The sequence below is a fragment of the Taurulus bubalis genome (assembly GCF_910589615.1).
Source record: "Taurulus bubalis genome assembly, chromosome: 12".
In the NCBI taxonomy this organism is placed as follows: domain Eukaryota; kingdom Metazoa; phylum Chordata; class Actinopteri; order Perciformes; family Cottidae; genus Taurulus; species Taurulus bubalis.
The window spans coordinates 4,064,690-4,089,915 of NC_136600.1; the positions used below are offsets into that span (position 1 = coordinate 4,064,690).

General features: G+C 41.9%; 2 protein-coding genes across 3 annotated transcripts in view; both read left to right on the forward strand.

The window, feature by feature from the left end:
• Nucleotides 1–6,961: 6,961 nt before the first annotated feature.
• osr2 (odd-skipped related transciption factor 2) lies at nucleotides 6,962–8,803 on the forward strand (the record flags this gene model as incomplete). 2 transcript variants are annotated; one of them, XM_079227713.1, is made up of 3 exons in its annotated part: nucleotides 6,962–7,614; nucleotides 7,938–8,037; nucleotides 8,293–8,803. In XM_079227713.1, the coding sequence occupies 3 exons, from the start codon at nucleotides 6,962–6,964 to the stop codon at nucleotides 8,473–8,475; spliced, it is 936 nt and encodes a 311-aa protein (XP_079083839.1). In that variant the 3' UTR covers nucleotides 8,476–8,803. The 2 variants fall into 2 exon arrangements, with proteins under 2 accessions (XP_079083839.1, XP_079083838.1); XM_079227712.1 differs by having other exon boundaries at nucleotides 8,375–8,803.
• A 5,210-nt stretch (nucleotides 8,804–14,013) lies between these two features.
• Nucleotides 14,014–25,226, forward strand: part of vps13b (vacuolar protein sorting 13 homolog B) — a gene marked incomplete at its 5' end in the record, with an annotated part of 310,239 nt that continues 299,026 nt past the window's right edge. The window contains 2 exons of the mRNA XM_079226893.1: nucleotides 14,014–14,160; nucleotides 15,757–15,900. Coding sequence (XP_079083019.1) covers nucleotides 14,014–14,160; nucleotides 15,757–15,900 — 291 coding nt within the window. The remainder of the gene's footprint in view (nucleotides 14,161–15,756; nucleotides 15,901–25,226) is intronic.

Sequence of the window (25,226 nt, forward strand, 5' to 3'; positions counted from 1 at the left end):
CAGGAGTCCAGAAGAATGCAGTGTATATACCCGACACACTGCCAGTGCTCCTGCTCACACACACACACACACACACATAAGTGAGTCTATCTCACAGTGTTTCCTCACGTTTAAAGTTGTGAGTGGAAGGTAAAACATTTCCAGAAGAGATGCACACAAAAAAATGGATTAGAACAAATAAGTCTTGAATTTAAGGCATGTATTCATGGCACTTAAACTGACAATGATCATCACTGAGTGGTTCAACATGACAGGCTACAATAGCAGTGTGAAGGAGAACCAATAGGGGGCAATCTTGCACAGTAATGCCAGGAGACAGAGCATGGCTGTCCCAGCTGAACTCCAGCATGTACTGCAGTGTCCAAACCCTGCTTGAGGCCGCTTACTGATTAACTGGACCATGTGTCCAGTTTAAACATGGTGAAATGTGTGCTTTATGTACCTTGATGTCTCTTTATTCATAGTATAATTGTCAGTATTTATTTTCCTGATTCAGACAGGACAACAGCTTCATGTTGACAGCTATATTTTCATTGATATCTGAATTCAAAATGTAAAAAAAAAGAACAATTTGAATACAGTTAATTTTAGTATAGTATTTCTCTAAAAAGCTGCTTCTAAAGAGCACAAAATGAGCACATTCCCACGGGTCTTATTAGTCCATCGACTTTGTTTATTCCAGTTGCTGAACTGCTCTTACTCGTGGACTCCTTTTTAGTTACACGGCGTGAAAAATACCTAAAGGTAGTTTTAGATGAACTTACAAAAGGTTTAGTGATACAAAGGAAGGCGGCAAAAAAAAAACTAAACCAAACCCCTGCTGTGAAGACAACGTTAACCGAAAACAAACAGAAACAGCCCAGAAGTGTGTTTTATGACACCAGATATGTCATTATATGCGATATATATTCTTCTCCTATAGTCCTCGCTGTATAAATGATTTGCTAACTGGTTGCATAAATAAGTTAGTGTTTATTGTATTTGAAGAAGAAGAAAAACTCACATCTGCAGCATTAATTCATGACAGACTTAGCTAAAAAAAAAAAGAGTTTCACCCTCAAAGAACAACAGCCCACAAGGCACCAGAGGCAAAGACCTCCTTTTTCTTGAGAAGTGCACGATTTCAGGTAAAACGCTGTGATGTGGAGGAAAATGTGACTCTGGGGGTCTCTGGTGAAAACAACAGCAGCCATCCTGAGAGCTGCTGCAGGGCAGGATGAGTGAGAGTGTAGGTGGGGATGTGGGGGCTTTGAAACCGCAGCAGGTAGGTGAGAGTGAAGGTTTCCCCCCTGCTCTCAGTATGGACCTGACATCCTGTCAGTCATGCACACAGACCCAGTCACACTCCAGAACAGTTTCCTGTCAAGGACCGGCTGCATGTGAGTATACAGAGGTAAGAGCAAGGTGGCACGGGACAGAGGAAGGGTCGGTAAGGTTGGAGCTGAACGTTGAATCAGAGAGGCATATTCTGATAGTCGCTGTATGCAGAACATAACAATAACTTGAGATTACTTTGGAAGAAAGACACAAACAGGTTCCAGTAATCTGTAGGTCTATTATTCATCATCCCTTTAGTTAAACTTGTTTCTGACGCTGAGAAGAATTATAAACAAATCATCATCCTTGTGGGGGAAATAGCGTGTTACAATATTAGTTAAGAAAAAGCCTGACATCTAAAAAAAAATGAAATATGCACATATATATATATATATATACATATATATGTGCATATTTAACGCCCTCTATTAAACCAACCAGACTAGAACATGTTACATGTATTACTCTTTATTATATTTGTTTAAATAATGCATTATTTTGACCAGAGAAGTCAGAAATAATTTTCTCTAATATTGTTTATTAATAATCTGTGCTGCTCTGTCTCGGTGTGATTGGAAGAGGAGTGTCGGCCATTACAGGCTTGGCAGCTGCGCCGAGCTGCAACACTGATACTCTGCTGAGGAATCAGGTTATCTCAGGGGCCGATGGCGGCTGCAGGGGACCGGGGCAGGGGACGGGGGGCTGCAGGGGCCCGGGGGCTGCAGGGGACTGTGCAGGTCTGGCCGGGGCTGCAGGGGACCGGGGCTGTGGCCCGGGGGTTGCAGGGGACTGGGGCTGCAAGGGACTGCGGCTGCAGGGGACCGAGGCTGCAAGGGACTGGGGCTGCAAAGGACTGGGGCTGCATGGGACCGGGGCTGCATGGGACCGGGGCTGCAAGGGACTGGGGCTGCAAAGGACTGGGGCTGCATGGGACTGGGGCTGCATGGGCCCGGGGCCGCAAGGGACTGGGGCTGCATGGGACCGGGGCCGCAAGGGACCGGGGATGCTCACTCCCTACAGATGGTACAGGATCCTAGAGAAAAATAACTGTACTAGACCACATGCAACACGTCCTGACAGGATCACTGAGACGAGATCAAATGATGTGCTCTTACTATCAGAATAGAGTCATATTTAACTGTGGTTATTATCATTAGAAGAGAACGTAAAAGCACAAAAAGATAATATAATAATGAAAGAAATACTACAATCAAATGTATGTGGGGAAGAATCAAAACTATTATGAATCATGTGTGTGTGTGTGTGTGTGTGTGTGTGTGTGTGTGTGTGTGTGTGTGTGTGTGTGTGTGTGTGTGTGTGTGTGTGTGTGTGTGTGTGTGTGTGTGTGTGTCAGCTTTAAACTTTTAACTCAAGAGAAGAACAGCTCGCTTCGGAGGAAATATTTGAGCTATTTCGTAAGATATAAATTAATTTCGACTGCCTACATTTCTGGTCAAATGCAATCCAACTACTGTCATGAAAGCCGGGGAGACGTTTAAATGGTTGTTTAGATGGCTTCTTTCCACGGACACAAAGGGAACGCAATACAACAATGTTCTGCGTGTCTCGGTGAAAGGGAGACGCTGAGAACATGTCCTCGTGCTCCATGTCAGACTTCAGGGCTTTCATGTGTCTCTAATCCGCCTCGGTGTTTTGACATGAAGACATGAGGCCGCGTGATATGAAACACAACGAAAAACCACAAGCGTGTCGGTGCAGCTTGTTCTGCAGCTAGAACACGACACTGGGCTGCACGAGCTCCTGGGAGATATTGTCTTCGGCGTGTTTATTTGTTGTTATCTCTCATGTAACGAACGGAGATTATTATTATTATTATTCATAATAAGTCTGCTTCAAATGCCTGCACGAACAGGCTCCGTTAAAGATACGTTACAGTAATTCAATATGTTGTTTTTCGTCTGGTGGGATGATTTATTTTAACCTTTAATATGTATCATTTTTAAAAGCATGAATTTCCCAGAGTGATGTTGACATTTTTATGAAAGATTGTTTTAGTTTTTTCTTCGATGTCGACAGAGAATATGACAGCCAGAGCCGCACTGAGCTTCAGCAGGACACACAGCGTGTCGCTTGGTTTCCGCCCAATAGGCGGCGCTGCAGACCAGCTCTGTGCAGCGAACACACTGCTGAGCACCGGTCCCGCTGCCCGGAGCGTTACAACCTGCTTATGCGTTTGCAAACTGCAGTTTTGCATATTAGTTGTGTGCTAAAATTATGAAATAATTCGAGAGAGGGAGAATTAAAAACGACATAAAATAAATGAACACTGATTCTGCATTTTGACATTTAACTCAAATGAATACACTTCACGTCTTCATACTTGAATTAAAGTTAGAATTTATTTAAATTCATATTCGATGAATTTTCCGGCGACTTACCTTTTGACAAAAAAAAATAAATCAAACATCTTCGTTTAATTAATAAACAACCTGTTGAAGGCTGCTGGTGTGTGTGTGTGTGTGTGTGTGTGTGTGTGTGTGTGTGTGTGTGTGTGTGTGTGTGTGTGTGTGTGTGTGTGTGTGTGTGTGCGCGGCACCGAGAGGCGCACTTTAACTTCTGATCCGAGCTGTCAAAAGAAGTCTTAATTACTTTGCATCTAAATCTGCGGCCAGAAACAACCCGCAGTTTAATTAAAGATTAATCTGATTCACATCTCATATCTGTGACTTTCAATAAATTAAATAACATTTGATTGGACAATGTGAGCAATGAGTAAATATATAAAATGTGATAGAATTACAGAATTGTTGTATCTGCTTTTAGACAAAAGATCATTCTGATTAAGGCTGATCAGACATACAGTCCTTCAACATATTAATGTATCAAATATAAAGGAAATAAAATATGTGTAATGGTTTCTGGGGAACATGGGATGACTTATGGGGCCAACAAGCCGTTTTACCTGTGTGGCGCAAAAGTAAAGAGTCAATTATATTTATTATATATATTAAAAGTTTTCATACATTTTCATAATAAATATTAAACAACTTATTGTCAGAAGAACACAAGTGGCTTTAACTGCTCACTTTGTATTAGTTAATCGTGTGAGTGTGTGTGTGTGTGTGTGTGTGTGTGTGTGTGTGTGTGTGTGTGTGTGTGTGTGTGTGTGTGTGTGTGTGTGTGTGTGTGTGTGTGTTTTCTGTCACAAACCTCAGCAGAATGGTTTTACCACAAAGAAATAAAACGACTTAATGTGGTGGCTCCTGCATGTGCCCTCCATTCTGTAAATAAGGTCTAGTTTCGAAAGATGAAAAACAAAAATCTTGCAAGCTGCTCAAGTATCCCCCCCCAAAAAAAGCTCGTTTTGAAAAGCGTGGAGTTGGAAGGGTGAGGGGGTGTTCCCATCAGCAAAAGAAGGTCCCGGCTCTGGCTGCGTGGCCTGGGAGAGGTGTCAGAGGAGGCCGGTTGAACGGAACACGCTTCTCCACAATGGGCTGCAGCCCTAGTTGCTATCCAAACACAAATAAACAGAGGAGGAACACTGGAGTTAATGATAGAGGAGGGGGGGTGGGGGCGTGTCGGGGGCGGGCCCAGCGCCGCAGAGCCCCGAGCCCTGAAAAGTGCAGGACCGGTGCGCATTACGCACACTTCCAGCCCCAGCTCCGGACGGAGACTCCCACGCCGCCGCCGCCGCTTCTCCTCCAAACTTCTTCGCCCCCTGTTACTTTCCACAACTTCTCCCGACTCTCCAGATCCCCGCAACGGTTCCGAGACTTCCCGGCTGACTGCATGGCTACGTGAAAGTTTCATGGACTTGGAACTTGGAAAACTTTTCGCGGCGCTTTATTGGAGCTCGTCGCCTCTCTAGTTACTGTGGATTACTGACACATCGCGGGGACCTTTGGCAGCTTTTATTGGGGTAAGATTCCGTTTGTCAGGGTCATGTGTCAGTCCTCTGCAGGAAGGGACCGACACACCTCCACTCAGCTCACTTGTTAGACACTTTTCCCCCAAAGGAAATATTCCACTTTCACTGTGTGTGCTATAAAGCAGAGATCACGCTGTAATGAGGCAACTTCCCACCACTAAAAGCTCAGCAGGGCTGCTTTGAGACCTGCGTGCTGCTTCTGATGATTCCACACGCTGAGGTGACAGCTCTCTGTCCGGCAGTGCAACACATTGCCGAAACAAAGACTTGTCACGACTTCTAGAAATTTAAAACCTTCCGCCAAAAAAAAAAGAAGAAGAAAAGAAAAGGAACTTGACAGGGACTGAGAACACGACATGGCACTTATGCTGCTGTCAGGCTGCACAGTGAAGTCCAAAGGTTACGGAGGGAGAACAGGTCGGACAAAGTTGCACACATGGGCAAGAACAACAAGTGCTGCACCTGTGCAAACCTCTATGTAACCCGTCCCGTCTGAGGAGGGGAACCCTGAACACCGGCCTGCAGGACTCGCCCCTCTGCAGAGAACCAGGTCTACATGTCCGCACAGCTTCAGCGTCGGGGACTTTGTGACATGCTGTGTTCAAAGATTTGATCTGATTGGACAAAAACAGCAAGGCATGTTATCCCAACAGAAAGCTGAGCTTGTATTTAAAAATTCAAATGAAATTCCAGACCATATGTAAAGGTCAGCTCGTCTGGCTCGCAGCCCGGAGTCTTGAACTTACTTGGTTCTATTTGTCCCTGTGTGGGAAAACAGAACATGTCCCCAGAACATGGAGCGGGCCTCCTTCAGCTCGCTGCCCCGCGTGAGAGGAGGGGTGCAGCTTGGAGCGCCTTCACCCAGAAACATGCAGCTTGAAGTTAATTCGTCCTTAGAGCTCAACACGGGCCCGCGGAATGGACTGGCTGCAGTCCCGCGAGCACGCAAATAAAAAGCACATGCACATCCAGCCGAGATTAAAGTCGCTTTCTTGTGGGTAATAACAGCATTTTTGCGTGTTTTGCTCTGACTCACGCGCGCATTTGATCTCCGCTTGCAAACCATGTTCAAACTCCTACAAATCCACAGGGCACTTGTGTGTTTGCGTTGTGAAACACACACAGCTACACGCATCAACAACAACAACGTGTCTTCTCTCATTACCGCGCTCGAGATTTAGTGCTTCATTCTGAGAAATCTGGATATGTAATTCACTGCGTTAATCTGTGCCATATGAGTACTCACAGACACTTCATTGAATTACAGTTTCGATGACTGTTTCCATTTTTTTTTAATTTATATATATATATAAAAATATTGCTCATCTCTGTTTTTAAGGGACACGCTTTTCTATTGCTCATGCGTAAAATAGGTGTTTACATTGTCTTTGTGGTTCTACTCTTGTCAAGCAGGCGTTGAAGGAAATACTGCTGCATCTTAAACCGCATGCACAAGCTATTTGCTTCGTGAAAGCTATAATGAATTCAAATAATTATAATGTTCGCCCTAATCTGAGCACAAATGATCCACTTTGATGACTAGGAGAATAACATGTATTTTCATGAACTAAATGTAATCATGTTGGATCAGAATGAAAATGTGTAAAAAAAAAATAAAGTCTTTAGTATTTAGCCTGGATTCAAAGTGGTGTGTTTTTGCTGTAACATGATCACTCTAACGTGACCTGAACACTCATCCTTTTGCTTTCTCCCTGCAGGGTTATCACCGTGTCTTCTGCAGAGGTCTGAGCCGAGATGGGGAGCAAAGCCCTGCACGCTCCGATCCCCCTGCACCCGGCCCTGCAGCTCACAAACTACTCCTTCCTGCAGGCCGTCAACACGTTCCCCGCGGACCAGCTGCAGGGGCTGTACGGCCTCAGCGCCGTGCAGACCATGCACATGAACCACTGGACTCTCGGTTACCCGCACATCCAAGGACTGAGGTCGACGATCACGGAGATGGCGGCCGCCCAGGGGCTGGTGGACCCCCGGCTCCCCTTCCCCGCGTTGCCCTTCACGGCCGCCGCGCAGCTCTTCCACCCAAAACAAGCCGCCATGGCGCACGGCCTCCCGTCGCTGCACAAGGACAGGCCGAGGTTTGACTTCGCCAACCTGGCCCTCGCTGCCACTCAGGAGGACCCGCCGAAAGCGATGGACCTGGTGAAGTTGGCGTCGGGGCTCGGGGGCACCATCTCCGAGCTGAGCAAGCTGTCCCCGGACAGAAAGCCCACCCGGGGGAGGCTCCCGTCCAAGACTAAAAAGGAATTTATTTGCAAGTTCTGCGGCAGGCATTTCACCAAGTCCTACAACCTCCTCATCCACGAGAGGACCCACACGGACGAGCGACCCTATACCTGTGATATTTGCCACAAGGCCTTCAGACGGCAAGACCATCTCAGAGACCACAGGTACGACTGATTTTTACCAGATACAGAGCTCATTACGCACGGGGTTAGGAGGCGCTGGAGGGCGGAGGGCTTAGTTACCCAACAGTATCCTGATGACGCACGTGATTTAAAGCACACATCTATCCAAATGACCCGCTCATGATTTGCAATTACAAATAAATGTATATATTTACTTTCGGGCTGTTCCCATAGTTTTCTCCACGAGGGCGCTAAAGCTCTTGGCGCATCCCGGTGCACGCAGAGCTCTTCCTCCTGCGTGACTCTGCTGTCACGGCGAGGCCCCACGAGCAGCCTTCTGATGAAGTGTCCTTTCTGTTCCGCAGATACATCCACTCCAAGGAAAAACCATTCAAATGTCAAGAATGTGGGAAGGGATTCTGTCAGTCTCGAACTCTAGCCGTCCATAAAACCTTACACATGCAGGTAAGATGGAAATATGAACAAGTCAACATATTGCTTTTTATCCTCACTAAACTATGTTTACGTTATGCTCATAATTCATGCATGAAGCTCAGTTTCACACAGCCACTGCATGTTTGGCCAATTACCAAATCAAAGCAAAAATGTGAGATACAATTCATGTGACGAGTTGAGTTACAGCATAGTGGATTTATTCAGATGAATGAAAGCTATATTTATTAAAGGGAATAATCCTTTGCTTGCTTTAAATCTAAACAGGAGTCCCCCCACAAATGCCCCACATGCGGAAGAACCTTTAATCAAAGAAGTAACCTGAAAACTCACCTTCTCACCCATACAGACATCAAGCCCTACAGCTGTGGCCGCTGCGGAAAGGTGTTTCGGCGCAACTGTGACTTGCGACGGCACAGTTTGACGCACAGCCCGCATCAGGACTACTAGCGGGACAGACTAACAAAACTAAAAAGGACAACACAAAAAACTAAGAACTATGGACACATACAAGTTACAACAAGAAAAAAAGCCAATCCGCAGGAAGAGAGTTTTTGTTGGAAAGACATTCTCCAAATGAGGACAGTGTACTGCGCAGACTCAGAGGAGAGTTGGTTCATCTCACGGGACACGAACATGTCCATCACCTGTAAATATCAAGACCATGTACATACTGTTGCTTTTTTTCTGACCTTGAAATGATAAAGGTGTCAAAAAAACAGTCATAAGTTTTAAAGTATGTTAAATTGTATTTTAGAAATAAATATTTCATGATATGTTCGCATGTGCTCTTGTCTTTATTTCATGATGTTTAAAGACTGAATCATGGACTCTTATAGGAGACCAGAGAACCAGGCCTGCACAGGGACATCATCAAATAATAATGTGAAAATGTGATAATATATATATATATATATATATATATATATATATATATATATATATATATATATATTAAACAACCAGTGTTGTTTTCAAACAATACAATGATAATCATATCATGATTATTAGACAGACTTGTTTTTTTTAAGTCTCAGGATTATTGAGCTCCGTTATTATCTTCAATATTCAGAGCTGATTAGTATTATATCAGCCGCATTAGCAGCCATATCACACGTCTTTATCTGCATCACCTCTGGTATCATAGCTAGCAAGGCGGCAGGAATGAGTCAGCAAAGAGAAATAAAGCAGTGAGATGAGACGCGGCCGAGCAAGGTTGTTGTTATTTTGTGTTTTCCGGCGACTTACGTTTTGACAAAAAAAAAAAATCAAACATCTTCGTTTAATTAATAAACAACCTGTTGAAGGCTGCTGGTGTGTGTGTGTGTGTGTGTGTGTGTGTGTGTGTGTGTGTGTGTGTGTGTGTGTGTGTGTGAAGGTTAATTAATTCATCACGTATACAAACAAAACAAACAAAAAAGAAAACTCATTTGATTGTTTTGAGACCATATCTCAGACTATATTATTCATATATCAGCCATATTCATTCATGTACAACTTCAATGCTAGACGTTTAAATGTGGGCCTGTTTGATCACTGAGGATTTTTTTTAATTTTATTATTATTATTGCTCAGCATATTTTAAGAAGCAGGTCCACGGGGATGGTTATGTTTCGGTTCATGTGTCAATGTAAACCCCCAGAATTTGGATTTCCTCCAACTTCCCTTTGATCGGCCGCTAAAACATGCGCTTGAATATTAACCATCAGAGTTATGATCCGTGGCAGAATGAAAGGATCTTTCATGAGTTTGTATAATTCGGTGAAGACAAAGTGAGACTCTCTCTCTCTCCCTCTCTCTCTGTGTAACTGTTGTTTCATGATTTCTCTCGTCATTGTTGGCCACCGAAGACGCGATTAAAAGAACTGATTTTAACCAAACGGCGCGCTTAACTGCTCGAAAAATAAAAACCAAAACAACAACAACATCGGGCCACGAACAAGTGTTTTCAGTAACAACAGATCATTTAACAACTTTCACTAACACAGTTTATTACGCACAGCAGGCTCCTTCTAATTATTTATGAATTGGAAAGGAAACAACGCGCAACGTCTCCAGCTCATCCGGGAAAATAAATCATAAATAAATCATGCAGAATTACACGCAAATATGAAAAGATGGAAGATGAATACGCAATAATAATAATAATACAAATGTTTTAATTAATATGATAATGAAAAAACGCTCGCTTGTTTTTTGCTAATAATTGAGATATTTGCTATCTCGTAGCTAAATTATGTGATTACGGTTTAATATTATACTAAATTCAGATTCTAAATGTGACCTCAATGTGTCATGCTGATGCAGTGGCAGTGTGTGACTGATGTGCAATGAAGATATTTCAAATCAGAAAAATCCTCACAAGTGAACTACATGTTAGTGCATGTTTTAACAAAAAGGCCTACAAGTCTTTTGTTTTCTGAATTCGTTTTTATTTCAATTGGCTGAGAGAATGGCGGATAGGAAACCGATTATTCAGTAATAACTCAAATGCACCGGCTAGCCTTAATGGAAATTGGTATTCAAATGTGTTTTAATGTGTTCGCAATGATCACACTGTGCAGAACAGCAGGCTGGTTTTATTCAACCAGACTTAAGGTGCAGCGATATAAGCCTGTCTGGTGCTGATGACCTGAGTACATTGATCAATACACTGAATTCCACTGACAGAGTCCGTACAACATGATATCAACAGGGCCTATTTCCTCTCTCACGTCGGGCTGAAGGGATGACCTCAATACTGACGGTAACGGGGAGCTTTCTGTCCCACGCGGCCTCGCGCGGTGGACAGCAGCTCATCCGCGACGTGGACTGTGCACCAGGAAGCTAACTGACACACAGGGAGGCTGCACGCGGCCCGGGCCGCTGCTCTGACGGGACAGGGTCTGCATGGAGTGACCCTCAGCAGGAGGAACAGACTCAGATCTTTCACTTGAGCCACAGTAAACACTTTGTTACAAGGGAAACAATCAGCGACTCAAAAGTGTTAGCATTAAACACTTATTAAAGTAACAAAAGAAAAATGGACGCATAACGCATTATGCAGTAATATATATATATATATATATATATAATTATTTTATTAGAATTAGGGTGGCATCAACATCACTTTTATGTTGAAACGAAAGGTGGCTCTGACTTAACAGCTGGGTATTCATAATATTGGATCATGATTTTATTGTTTTGATTGCGATGCAAATTTTGTATTTAAAACCTGAATCTGTAAAGTAACCATTTAAAAGCTGTCAAAGTAGTGGATTGCAAAAAGTACAATATTTGCCTGATACAGATTTGACAAAGTCAAATGAAGATAGTGGCCGCTGGAATTAAGAGTGTACAAGTTTGATAGGGGTAAAGATATACACTTTAATCTTTAACTCCAATATTATAATTGTCCAATATCATTCCAAGTATATTCATGGTGTTGCAACAATAAAAGACCATGAATATATTTTAGTTTTTCGTCTCCAAATAATTTGACACCGCGTTTTGATTGACTTTACTTGGATTTATAGGCTGTATTTATTTATTCTATTCGGTAAATTTCAGTGAGCGGCCAGTTGTATATTGACATTATAATAACGTCATCCGATATCCTATTTAAGATGAGATCTGCCCCATAATAAAATATTATTACTAACCAGGCCACCTGTGTGACCGAAATGCAAATACCTTTATGCTCCTTCGTGATGGGGAGTTGTTCCAGATCCGATGTGAGGTCCTGGGACAGGGATGTCTATGCGTACAGATTGTAAAGCCCTCCGATGATCATTTGTATTTGTGATTCTGGGCTATACAAAATAAACTGAATGATTCCCGTTTCATTGACGTCTCGGTGTCAGTATCTGAAACAAGAGAATCTCTGTTCGTGAAATTAAACCAATTTAATTGTCAGACATATTATATCAACATTTTTTCCTTCACATTGACATTATTCAGGTACAGCTTGCTGAGAATTGAAACCTCTCAGCCAAGGTGTGCTTCAATAGCCATGGGCGAGGGGCGGGCGAAAACAATGACGGAAATTACACGTATGATGCCTTCTCGTAATCCTCGTAAATCTGCAATTGAGTTGATCTGCAATAGAGTTGATCCGTCATTTTGATTAAAAAGTAGCGTTGAGACCGCAGCTATGTGCGGATTTTTGTGTTTCAACCAACTGGCCACGGGGCACCTGGTGCTACATAACAGATTTAGGAAGTGACAATGTTCATCAGGCATTTGCTTTGATGTTTCTCATTGGTTTCTTTTTTACTGTGCTTTTCTTTTTAGCCAGCGCTTTAAATATCACAGTCCATCCAGTGACACGTCACAGGAAATGCATAGTGTCTCACTTGTTTGCCACTTTTTCTGGGGTTGTAGACATAGACTGTATATACGAAGGTATACGGCATAATAATGAATAGTTGTGCACTGAACGGTGGAACGCAAATTTCCAATAGCATCAAACGCAACACCAGGCATACGGAAGCCGCGTTCGTGTTTACTGATGACGTTTGGGCTGAAACCGTGGTCTGATGTGGCTAACGTCAGCTACCAAGATAAATATGTTATATTAAACGCCAATTTGAAGAAATAGCTACAGGATACAAGCGGGTGTCAAGTAAGTAGGGTGTTCTGCAAATGTACCCGTGGCTACACGTTTCAGCCAGCCAAACGAAGTTAGGGTGACTTCTTCTCAACAGCTAGCTTAGCTAGCTTAGCTTCTCTGCTCTGCTGTGTAGCTCCAGCTGGAATGGCAGGCTAACTACTCCGCAGTAAATTAACGCCACACTGCTGTATTCAAAACATCAAGTTATATGTAGTTACTTTGTCATCCATTGGGAAATGAAGTCTCGAATTACTAATGTCGTGCTCTTCTAAAAGTGAAGTCTCATTAGCGAACAGGCTCATTCAGGCACTGGTTTGAATTCAAACCAAGCCACTTCCAAGTAGAACCAGTGAAATATAGAAAATAAGAACATAGTAAAACCTATGCGAGCAGAATGCTTATTCTGTCTCTGGTGTGTGTGTGTGTGTGTGTGTGTGTGTGTGTGTGTGTGTGTGTGTGTGTGTGTGTGTGTGTGTGTGTGTTTATATATATATGTGTGTTTCGTGAGTTATCAGCTCTGCATGACCACATTCAGCCTGCCTCCATACATAATATCATAATTATCATAATTATGACTCTTCCATGATAGGGTAGGATAAGCCAGTAAGTAAGTAGCATTGCTTGTGTTGCACCTTTCAGGACCAGACGTAACAATGAGCTTCATAATAAAAGACAAACAAAAGCAATAAAAGACGGGCATAAAGAAATATGCTATTAAAACAATTCAATTCAGTTTATTTTGTATAGCCCAGAATCACAAAGGACAAATTTGCCTCGGAGGTCTTTACAATCTGTACACATACGTACAACATACAAACACAAATGCTGAAGAAAAGCTAGCCTAAACAAGTGGGTATTTCAGTTGCCTTTTAAAGGTGTCCAGAGTCTCCACAGCCTCTTTGTGTCCTCTTGAGTCTGGAGCACAGAGCAACAATAACAACATTAAGTTGAAATGGATGTTTTGTCTTGTCATAGCAGGAGAAGTGCAGGTGTGGTTTAATATCATGAACGATGGCTCCATTCCACTTGAGCCTGGCCAGTGAGCCGACATGCACAGCTCTGCTGTCTTGGAGCTGGCGCACTATAATGCAATGCAGTCATAACAAATGTTATTAACTTCACATGTGCTCTCGTGCTAAGAGGTATAACATATCTGCTGTTACAATGCTCTGCTCTCTGGTGAAGGCTTCAGAAGCAGTTGTGTTTACAAGAAAAAAGAAGAGAATATTGGTATATATATATATATATATATATATATATATATATATATATATATATATATATATATATATATTGGTGAAAGGAGATTTAATACACACATACTGTAATGTATAAATAAACATAGTGTTGGATGACATAACAATGTCTGTTTGATGCGTGTTCAGGACAGGCACAAGATGTTGGAGTCCTATGTCACACCGCTCCTGATGAGCTATGTGAACAAGTACATTAAGAATCTGAAGCCATCTGACCTGCAGCTGTCTCTCTGGGGAGGAGACGTGGTGCTCAGCAAGCTGGACCTGAAGCTGGATGTGCTGGAACAGGTACTGTACATGGATGTGTTCTCTGGAGAGTGTATTTTCTCATGTAATGCCACTTAACGGGCAGTGTGGTTAAGCTGGTTGTTCTGTGCAGTTCTGAGCTAGTGGGAGAAACACTAACTTCAGGGTTTTTGTGTTCATGCACCATGGTGGTACATATTGCTTGAGCCCCACAGGTTCTTAGCTTACCATCGGCCCTGTCTACTTATTTATAATAAGGAAGGCATTAAAGTTATATCAGCTTTCTAATAATAAATATCTCCTTTCCGCCTATTAAATATCATATTTGAATATGTTTCTTTTTAGTATTGACAGCAAATTATTTAAGTTGTGTTTGCTCATACCTTTGTTATTTTTATAATGATTTTTATAGGTTGTTGCACTTTTGTTTGTATTATTATTATTATTATTATTATACAGTTAAGGTATTAATGGCGAGGATCTCTTAGCATTATAGAATGAGTAATTTTAGCATTTTGCTATCTGGTTAGACAAAGCACCTAAGCGTATAAACACGACGGTGCTAACATTGCACGACAACTTTATATTAAATTCAGAATCTAAGTTGTTTCTCTTCGAACATAAACTAGAGTAAAAACATTGGAAAGGAATGAATGTGTGGAGAGTACGCATATTTAATACAGGATACACGTAGTTACAGCCTTGACTTGCATAAAAAGGAACCGACACCGTTCAGCCAGCCGGGAACACAGTATCCCGACTGTCATTTTGTTATTATGGAGGAGTTTGATAGATTTACCCAGATATGTTGCTCTGCAGTGTTATTTTGACACGGTGCTCGTTTTTACACATGTAATGTCTGGATTGGATCAATCCGTCTCTCTTTTCTCTTGAGTGGGTTCTGACTGCTTCTGAAGAACAGACCAAAACACTACCTAACCCAACAGAGATGGTGATGAAAGTTCTTATTGGAAGCAGCTTTAGGCCAACTGACAGTGGGAATCGTGTTCGGAGTTTGATGTGCAATGCTACGTCAAAACCTTGGCAATTATCCCCCTCTTTCCCTTTGTTTTATTGCATTTCAGTTGAACCTCGCTTCAAATGTGCATTTAGAGATCATGTGCTTAATATAAAGAGTGATTTATTTTTATTTTTTGTGAAACGTTGTTGGGTTTATCAAGCAGACATACTGGAAATCTGTGACAGCTTTTTTCTCAGAAATATGTTTGGTTATTAGTTTTTCTGGCTTAAACTTTGAGAGAAGGCATGTAAGCTTGTGTGTGGGCAGCCTGGTTTCATGGTACTCGTTCTCACACAGAGTAGTTCAAGATGCAGAGCAGAGATCCGTCCGCCTATGACAAAATCTGACTGATTTTGTTAAAAGCGTGACCAATATGTAATCTGTAGCTGTTGTTTTTACTATCCTCCCGTTGTCAAATATTAGTTTCAAAGAGCGGTTTAGAAAATGGATGGATGGATGGATGAAGGTTCCTAATGTTCTTGAAGTCTTTGTGGTTGCATCCCCACATGTCCTCATGATGCTGGCTGCATTGCAGATGTAATACTAGTACAGTTTATTCTGACTACAGTCTCATTGCTATCTTTTGTTTTCATCTTTATGTATTTGCTTTCTTACAGGAGTTGAAGCTGCCCTTTACGTTCATGAGCGGTCACATCCATGAGCTGCGTATCCACGTGCCCTGGACCAAGCTGGGCTCGGAGGCTGTCGTCATTACCATCAACACGATGGAGTGCATCCTCAAGCTGAGGGATGGAGCCCAGGTTAGTCATCCACTGGCAGGACAAACACAATATCCTTGGATCCACCAAAGGGTTTGTAACAAAGGCACATCATGACTTTGTAAAATCACACGAAAAGAAACTACAACCTGTTCATTTTATTTTCAGCTTATGTTGAATCCTAATTTAATTGTTAAAAGTTTTAGTTACAATTATGTGGTCTTGACTTTGCATCAGTTTCCTGAAAGTAATCAAGATAATTGGAATACCATTCGTTCTTTATAAAAAAAAAGTATTGTTATTAAGATTTTTAACTAGTTGTTTCGCAAATCATCTACAGTAATGGTTTATGTTCCACTGTTTCAAGTTACCCATCCTTCAAGTGGGTTTAGTGCTTTGGCAAGAGTGTGCTCATTTGTCCCAGTAGGACACATTGGGCCTCATGTGGCAACATTCTCTTATGCTTTCTCTTTATTTTCTGTGAAGAGAAAAAAACAAGAGAAGTCAGCTCCAGATGCACCAAACATTCCAACCATTCAAATCCACTCTGACCCAGGTGTGCTGAACGATGAGTCCCACTTGATCATACATTAGAGGCGCGTGGCCGATTGTTTATTATTAGCATACAGTAGTTAAATACTGTATCAGGGCAGGTGTTGCGCCATGTGCAGATCCTCTTATCAAATAGGTCTGTGTGATCTCTCAAAGCGGGCTTTCTGCGTAAGGCCTGGATGGCCAGAGTATGGAAGAGCTGTAGAAAGCCGTTCAGAAGTTGAACACACGCAACATCCTCCAAGGGGTTTTAATAGTGTTCATTTAGCTCAATGGAACAATTTCATTCATTTTAATTATCCAACCATTATCTTTACTTTAAAACACTATAATAATCTCAGTTTGATTATATAATGTTCTTGCGTTTGTTCATGTTTCTTAAATTGAAAATGTATGGTTACTTATGTTGGAAAAACCCTTTGTGCACTGTGAAAACAAGATGTTATTTTTTTTTATCTTGGTAAGAATGCTCTCCACTGCTTTACTTAAGAGAAGAGCAAAACAAAGAAAACGCTGGTTAATCATAGAGATCAATGGGTAGTTACACAATAAGAACAAAATGTGGATACAAACCAACATGGGAGTAAATTAGTTCATAAACTGCTTTCTGTATGTGGCCTATTGTGTCTGGCATGGCAACTCTGATTCAATGGTTTACATCTGCAATGAGCTGGCAGGATGACAGACAATACACACAAGCATCAAAGTGAGAATAAGAGTGTTGGTATTATAAGTTGGGAGAGTTTGTTATGGGCTCTTTTACTGCAGCCGCACTTGGTAATGGCGGCGTAACCATTTTAAAGGGCAGGGCTTAACATGTTGTTCGTCTGACAGCTGAGTGAAGTTGTCTTTCTTATCCACACACGTTTGCTCTGATGAGAAATGTATTGGAAACAAAAAGAAAAGCAAACAAAGACACACGAAGCAAGTAAATCACAGCCTTGGCGAGACAAATGATGCATTTTTGTCCCTTTTTTAAACAGTGATCTGGATCATCTACATTTTCAAAAAATAGTACATTAGCGAGCGCTGTTATGTGAGTCTGCAACAAGCAGCATATTTCAGAATTTGGGGATGAAAGCGTTGTCATCCATAATACCAGAATTAACTAATTGTAGATGCATCTGCCTTTATTTTTTAAACGGATGGATTCCAGCTTTTTTAAGAGTGCTTGGTTGTACATTGCTATGATTTCCCTTCAGGAAGAAGCGGTTCTCTCACTCACCACATCTGTCTCTCAGAAAGAGCGACGGCTTCATTGATCACTCCAGACATTTTCACTCAAAATTGTCTCCAAGCAGTGAATAGTGCTTGTCATTCTCAAAAAATAACTTAGATTGTTCCACATCTCTATCAAATTAGGCGGATTAAAGGTACCCTGTAGCTTTCTTTTTTTTACCACTATTACCAGCATCTTATGCAACAACGCGCCACCAAACGCACAAAGACTGCAGGCTAGCACAGGGATCAAACTTCATCAGCATGCAAATGTTTTATTGGGAGGAAAATGCATTCAACACGTTTGCAAGACCTCCAGAATACACACAATGCGCTTTGGTGATTGACACAGAATATAAACAGAAACTTTTTTTGTTTACAAGAAGAAAAAAAACAGAGCACCTTAAAGCAACAAGTGAGATGTTGTCTTTTGTAATTTGTCGGTAAGAAATGTTATCCCAAAAGAAATGTTTATATTAGTGTATTTAGATTAATTAAACTTATTTAGATGAGTGTGTTATATGAAAGTCACTTTTTCCTGTGCAGAAGAGCCTGGTCCTGTCTTTGCCACCCATGCAGTTTGCAAAATTGAAAGTGTAGCTCAGCGCTGGGCCTTTATGGGAAGGTTGGGAGTTTCAGGGCCAGATGTCCCAGAAGAAACACATTTCTAGGGAAGTCAATTACAGCTAATTATATAGACTGCGGCAAAAAAGATTTGTAACACATGAGCCTGAGCTGCCCAGGACTAATGGTAAATATCATGCTATGCAGGTGGCTACTGCTCATGCGATCGGGTTTCAGTTCGATGGAAATTGAAACTTGTTTTTTATGCTTCGTACACAGCTTTAGGTCATGTACCGGTACCAGTACTGGTGTAATGCATCGAGTCGCAAAACAACTATTTGTTACAGATGTTTTGTAAAAGGGTTCCAGTCAAGAGAAGATTTGGGGGGAATTGCAAAGGACGTTTGGACAAATTATTCAGTGGTATGTACACCCGTGAGACATAATTTGGAGCAAAGCCAGACTTACAGCAGAAGTCCTTCTAGCATGTGGAATTTAAATGAGCCGCTACACTTCTCTCCTATGAGTGGGAGTCAGGAGGCTGACTACTGTTCTTTAGCCAAGACAAAGCTGCCAGTTTACTTCTATGCTTTAGCTTTGTGTAGTTTGGTGACTTTTATTTAATCTTTACGACACTTTTGACATGATAAAATGTCCCGTGTCTTCTCTGTGGTGGCACTTTCTCCACTTTGGTCCGCCCAGAGAGAGAATTCCCTCGATTGAGGGAAAAGGTCTGTTGGCCTTTGTCACATTCGTCTCCCAGAAACGAGATTATATTTCTCTGGAGGTTAGATATCCTGTTCATGTGCATGTCAGGCTCTGGTCCAGTTTTAATCAGATTCCAGCAGGGTTGCAGGGAGTTTGGCATAGGTGTATGCAAAAACCCGGGCCATGACAGTTCTCCCTGAAGCCCTCAAGTAATTTGGGTGATGGCCCACAGGATTTGAAAAAAATCTGATCTGTGTATGGAAAATCGTACATTTCAAATTCAGTAAATTACTAGTGTTTCTTTTGTCCAGTAGAGACAGGAACTTTGCGGTGGGCCTCATGCGGCCAAAGTGTGGAAATGATAAATGATATCATTAATACGGTTTGTTTTCCTAATTACTGTTAAAGCCTGAGCGCTGGCCTGTGAAAACATCCGTACGTCCTTTGAAGTTCATTAAGAGCTGTGTAATTTGACCGGAATTATTTGGACCTTTTTCATTTTATGTTCGTGCTTCCCCTCGAGATGAACTGGGTAATATTAGGGATATTCAGATTGCTCAATAGGGCCCATCTGCAAGGCACCAAGAGCAGCTCACAATTATAGTTTCCAGCAAATGTGGAAATTTGGGCGTTTAGCAGCAGTCGGAGATTACAGCTCCTGCTGACAGTGTAAGTGCTTCAAATGAGCTGTAATGAGGACTTGTAGCGCACAAAGTAATAGAACAAAAATTTGTCAACTTGTTTTTGAGGTTCAATTTTACAAACTGGAGGCCATTTTAGGAAGAAAATACATTATGTTTCATATGTGCCTTGTTATGTCCTAAAGTGACTGAAGCAAGCTTAGAAAGTGATCGTGTTCCCGCTGTCCGCATTGTTTGAAGATTAGACACTGTTCACATCAAATCACTACCACTTTGGTTTAGTTGTCAGATCTAGTGTACATGTAGGTCATTTATGCCCTTGGACTTTTCTATTCAGTTTCAGTTTCTAAGTCCAAAAATGTAAATCATCGTAGTTCTTGAATGAGTGGAATAATTAGTGTGGACATCTCCACGTGAAATTAGACTAAGCCCTGGTCTATGCCTAAGCGCTCAATGTATGTAACAGGAGATTGGTCATGGGGATGAAAGGGTTTTGTCGTAGTCAACTTGAACGTCTTTCCTCTTGTGCAAAGACACACTCGATGTGGCCCCTCTTGAGTTACTCGATACGAATGAGCCGTTTGATCTAAGTCCGTTCTAAATTAAAAAGCAATCTGAAAAGAGCGGCACGAGATAAAACAATGCTTTTAAAATCTGTCTTTCCATATACAGAGCCTCCTATGGAACCTGCAGTTATTAATAGAACCCATAAGTCTCCCCGTGGAAATCTCATGGAAGGAGTTAGCAGCGATCTCCAGTTTTAACAGCGTCACACCAAACTATTCCCATGCGGGACAATTTTTTCTACATTTGGTCATTTTTTTCTTTAGGCGGTTGTCATTTGAATGTTTTCAGCTCACATGTGGTGCATTTGAGCTGGTTTGTGATGCAATACTGAGCATTTGATTGAAAGCATCCCTGCTTCCAAGCTTCCCCCTATAATGAAGAGATTGATAAAGCCTTAGATAGAATTGATGTGCGGCTGTTTGTAGAAGTTTTGTTCTTGAATTTGTCGCTAATAGAGGCCTTAATGAAAGACCTAACGGCTAGCATTGGTGTGATGTTTTGTGTGTGTTGATATCTATGTAAACTGCTCCAGATGTTGATGATGAGGTGTGATCAGCAAAGACAGAGAGGTACTGTGCTGGACAGCAGTTACAGTGGATCGTAACACTCTCAGGCTCTCTTTAGTTCTTTACGAGACAAAGATAAGGGCTTGGGTTTACCGAGGAGAGCCTTTCTGGTTTTGGCTCGGCTCGCTGCTTGATCTGGGAGTTTTATGGCCGCTGAGTGCATTTGCCACTGATGTGGAGGTTCTGATTGATGCATTGCCTCAAGATGATTTGGGGAGGTGCCTCTGAGACTTGTTGGTTTGGCATTTGGCCCTTTCTTCTGCTAGATTCCTTCCAAACTATTTTTAGGGCTTTACACCACCAGACCTCATTGCTCATGGGTAATACATGTGAATTAGGGAAACCCCTTCTGAAAAAAAAAAGATACGGCTGGGCAATATATCGATTATCGAGGCCAGATATCGTCTTAGATTTTAAATATGGTAATAAGGCCTAGGTGTTGTCTTTTTTCTGGTTTCAAAGGCTGCTTTACAGTAACGTGAGGCAATTTTCTGAAATTAGCAGACTGCTCTAGTTGATCTATTATTTACCTTTACCCACTCAGTCATTACATTAACTACTGGTATATCCATTACTGCTGATTATTTATCAAAAATCGGATTGTGTAAATACCTTATGAAAGCACCAAAGGTCAACAATTGTATATCATTATCAGTATATCACTCGATAACATTAATATCGAGGTATTTGGTAAAAAATATTGGGATATGTGATGGTCTCCACATCGCCAAGGCCTTCCCAAGGTTGTCGATTACTTCTTTGGTTTCCGAAGTTAAACAGAAGTCTATAGATATAATACATGACTTTTTAATATCAAACAATACATTACACACAGGTTGAAAACATTGTGACCTGGTTGGTGAGTTATACTGTGGATGCTTCAGCATGTGGATTTGCCACCCAGTGGTTGAGTCCACAATCCCCTAGGACACCTGGGATGTATGGTCCGTTCCCAGCTGCTGTGTTAAGTCTGTCGTAGTGGACTGTTGTAGTTATGCTAAACCTGTTACTGGGTTGAGTTGAGTTACGTCCTTCTCGTTGACGGAGTGTGAACGTGCTGACAAACAGTCATCAAGTGTCATCAAGTAAAACATTCAATGGATGCGCCTTCACTGTCGGCCAGTCTCCTCTGGCAGAATGAGAGCCAGTCAGTTTGTGCCTGTGCAGCTCTTCTTTCACAAGTCAGCAAACACAAAGGAAAAAGTTAAACAAGTAAAAGAAAACAGCCCCGTGGAAGTTTGCAATCAGATAGCACAAACTGGATAATCTCTGTCCCAATGCCATCCGGAAATCTTGCCTTTGATTCTCCGGCTCGCAGGGAGCAAATGGCTTACAGAGATTGCACCATAAATCCGTCTGATCATCAGCTCAGCGGGACCGAAGAGACAGACGCGGCGCTCCGGAGAATCCACTTTCCTTGAATCCAACCCCCCGAGGCAGTAACAAAACCCATCTCTTACTGTAAATAATAAGAAGATGCAGTAATGTTGGCACATAGTAGACTCCTCAGGCTGGTTGGAAGCCAAAACGAGTTCTCTGATGAAAGACAAGTACAGAGAGACAGAAGTGGACTGAACGTCAGAGCGCATCTGCTTGGGAGTGCTTCTGAAAGGCTCTGTGTGTTGCTCTCCGTACATTTGCTTGTATTTTGTCATAAAATGGCAGTATTTTGATGGCCATGAAGAAGAAACCTCCAGACAGTTTATAGTTTATCAGGCCTTCATGTAAAACTTTCCTGAAATCCCATATGCATTGTTTGTTTTATGACCCATGGGCGGATTTCTACAATAAAAAAATCCTGCGACACACCAACAACCAAAAAAGTTACAAAATGTCACCTTGTAGCATAATACAGCATATATGGTAGAACAGTATTGCACTACCTACTGGCATGGAAGAGTATTTCATTACTAGGCCAGCCAATATATATTGCAGGCTCAGATGCTCAACAATGGAACATTATTTGCGTCAATAAATAATAATTTTTTGGACCGATTAAGTGAAATTGGACATTTGCCCACGGCACACCTGTTGATCTCTCACGGCTCACTGGTTGAACATCACTGTTCTATATGGATGGGGTGTGCATTATAGCAACATTTTGTCTTGTATTGGCCAGATTTGGAAATATTACAGGTGAGACTGGATTTGACGATAGTGGGGAGGAGTCTATGACCAGAGATATGAGGATGCCCTCTGTCTTCGTCACATGTTCTGTGTGTGGATATCCTCAGAGAACCCACTCGGTGACAGGATTCTTCAATCGAGGGAAGGCATCCATGTTGTTATGCTCAGCAAGTCTGTCTTAAGAATGAACAAAAGAAAGTCAAGCGTCAGAGGGCCGTGAGTCAGCCAACGCTGCTCAACCCACAGCGTTAGTCTCCTTCGTCTTTGAGGTTTGATGAAGTTTTGGTTTTTCTGGTGGGATGAGGTTACTTCAGCTCTTCAGACACAGGAAAGCTGTTGGGCAGGGGGAGGAGGGGGAATTGAGCCCAACGGCTTCCTGCGCCCAGTGAGTCAAGTGGTGATCAATACACTCTTGGCAGGATGCTGCCGCTCCAGTATTTAATCCCTGCTCTCAGGCCATCCGGACTACAGCAATCCTTCAATGGAGCGCATTACTTGCCGGTTGCTCCCGGAGATATTGCAGTCTGGGAAGTGATTACCTCGCAATTAGGGCTAATGTTTGCTTTATTAGTGCTTTCTTTGGACAGACATTCTGGGGAGATAATGTGTCGCAATTAGGAACAGCACGTGCTTTTAAATCTAAACAGACACTACAGGGAGATGTTGCATTAAATTAGGGAGCACGTTTACCACTTTATGTTGCGAGTGTGACACAACAGGCTTCATTAGTTTCCTTCATTTAGTTTTTTGGGGTAATGCACAGACTAACGCAACCAGATGTGGGTCATTTATCATTATGATAATCTCCATATCACTACATTTATAGAGATGGATATATATATATATATATATATATATATATATATATATATAATATTATTTTGGGGTGAGACAGAAAGTGACAAAAAGGAGTAACACGGTAACTGACTGCCTCGGTGGAGAAAGGTAGGCCTGTATGACTGTGTTACACAAACTGTGGGGGGTCTGTGTTTTATGTCTCAGGGTGAGTGTGTGCTCCATTTAGCAGACCCTCACCCCTTTTGACCTATGAATAATTTCACTCTTATTTTAGAAATGATGACGCCATTTAAGGCAGGCCAGGTTAACCGAAAAAAATCTTGAGCCAATCAGTAGCCAATCTACGTGGTAGAGTGTAAATCGTATTTTTCCAATACTAAATTCAGCTCTATCCATAGATCATCTATCCATAACACATTTTATATTCAACACTTAATGATTCCTAACGCCAGAGGAGTTCTGATGGGTTACAGAAGTAGCCCCCACACGCTCTTTGTTGTGTGTTTGTACATGAGTTAGATTCCACTTGCCCCCACAATGTGGCGGACTCGCTGGTGTTTGCTTTTATCTCGGCCGGCCAGGGCGCCTGTAGTGTGTGGGTAAGAGAAGAAGAATGTAATATGAATAATTGCACAACGTGTCACTCTCCACACCGAGGGAGGCACGAGAAAGGGATTGTGTGGAGACGGCACATGGTTAGCTGAAAAGATAATAAACATGTAGATCTGGAATAAGCGCATCGCCCTGGCTTGACATTTGTCACATTGCTTGTTTAAAATGACCAACATGATAAAACTAATTCTCATGCAGAGTTGAATGTGCTTCTAATCTTTCATTAAAATGTTTTGATGAATACTTTCCAGTTGACAAGAGAACAGAGAGCAGAGATACCGGGATGCTGATTGTTTGAGATACAGCATCACAGAGATATTAAGTATGAGGTCAAATCATGTTCATATTTCACAAAACTGGTATTAATTAACAGTTGGAAGTAAGGCTTGAGATTTTAAGCCGTGGTTTAAATGTTTGCAGATTAAAAGTTTGACCTCAGGGGTTCCTACGACTTGCAGATATTTCACACACCCCTAACGGGAATGAAGAAGACTCAAACGTTCTCTCAGCTTTGCATGCTCAGGATTTCTAACATCATTTTAATTGGGGAAAGATGTGAAACTTTTTCGAGCAGCTCAGAACAAGCCAAACCAGCCCGAGCAGAAACAAAGGGTTAATCCTCAAACCAAATACAACTTTGCAATCTGTTCTGTCTCACAACTATGTGTTCAGACGTTAGAGTTTAGTAACATTACAGACATTATGTACTCAGACATGAGTGAAAAGCAGCTGTTACAGACATAAAAACATTTAATTTTCAAACTATATTTGAACCTTTTTTTGAAATGTTATTTCCTGGCTATTGGCCAGGTGCAGGCCTCTAGTTTTATTGGTTTGTCATTCAAATTTAAGGTAAGAGTTGAAAAATGTCTTCTTTCATTACGCCGATGAAGACAAGAGGAGACCTGGGATCCTCGGTCAAGAACTTGGTCACGGCTCCAAGGATGAAATTGAAATGATTTCTTTTTTCCAAAGTAAGGTTGACAGTTTTCCATCTCTCAAGTAAGCTGATGAA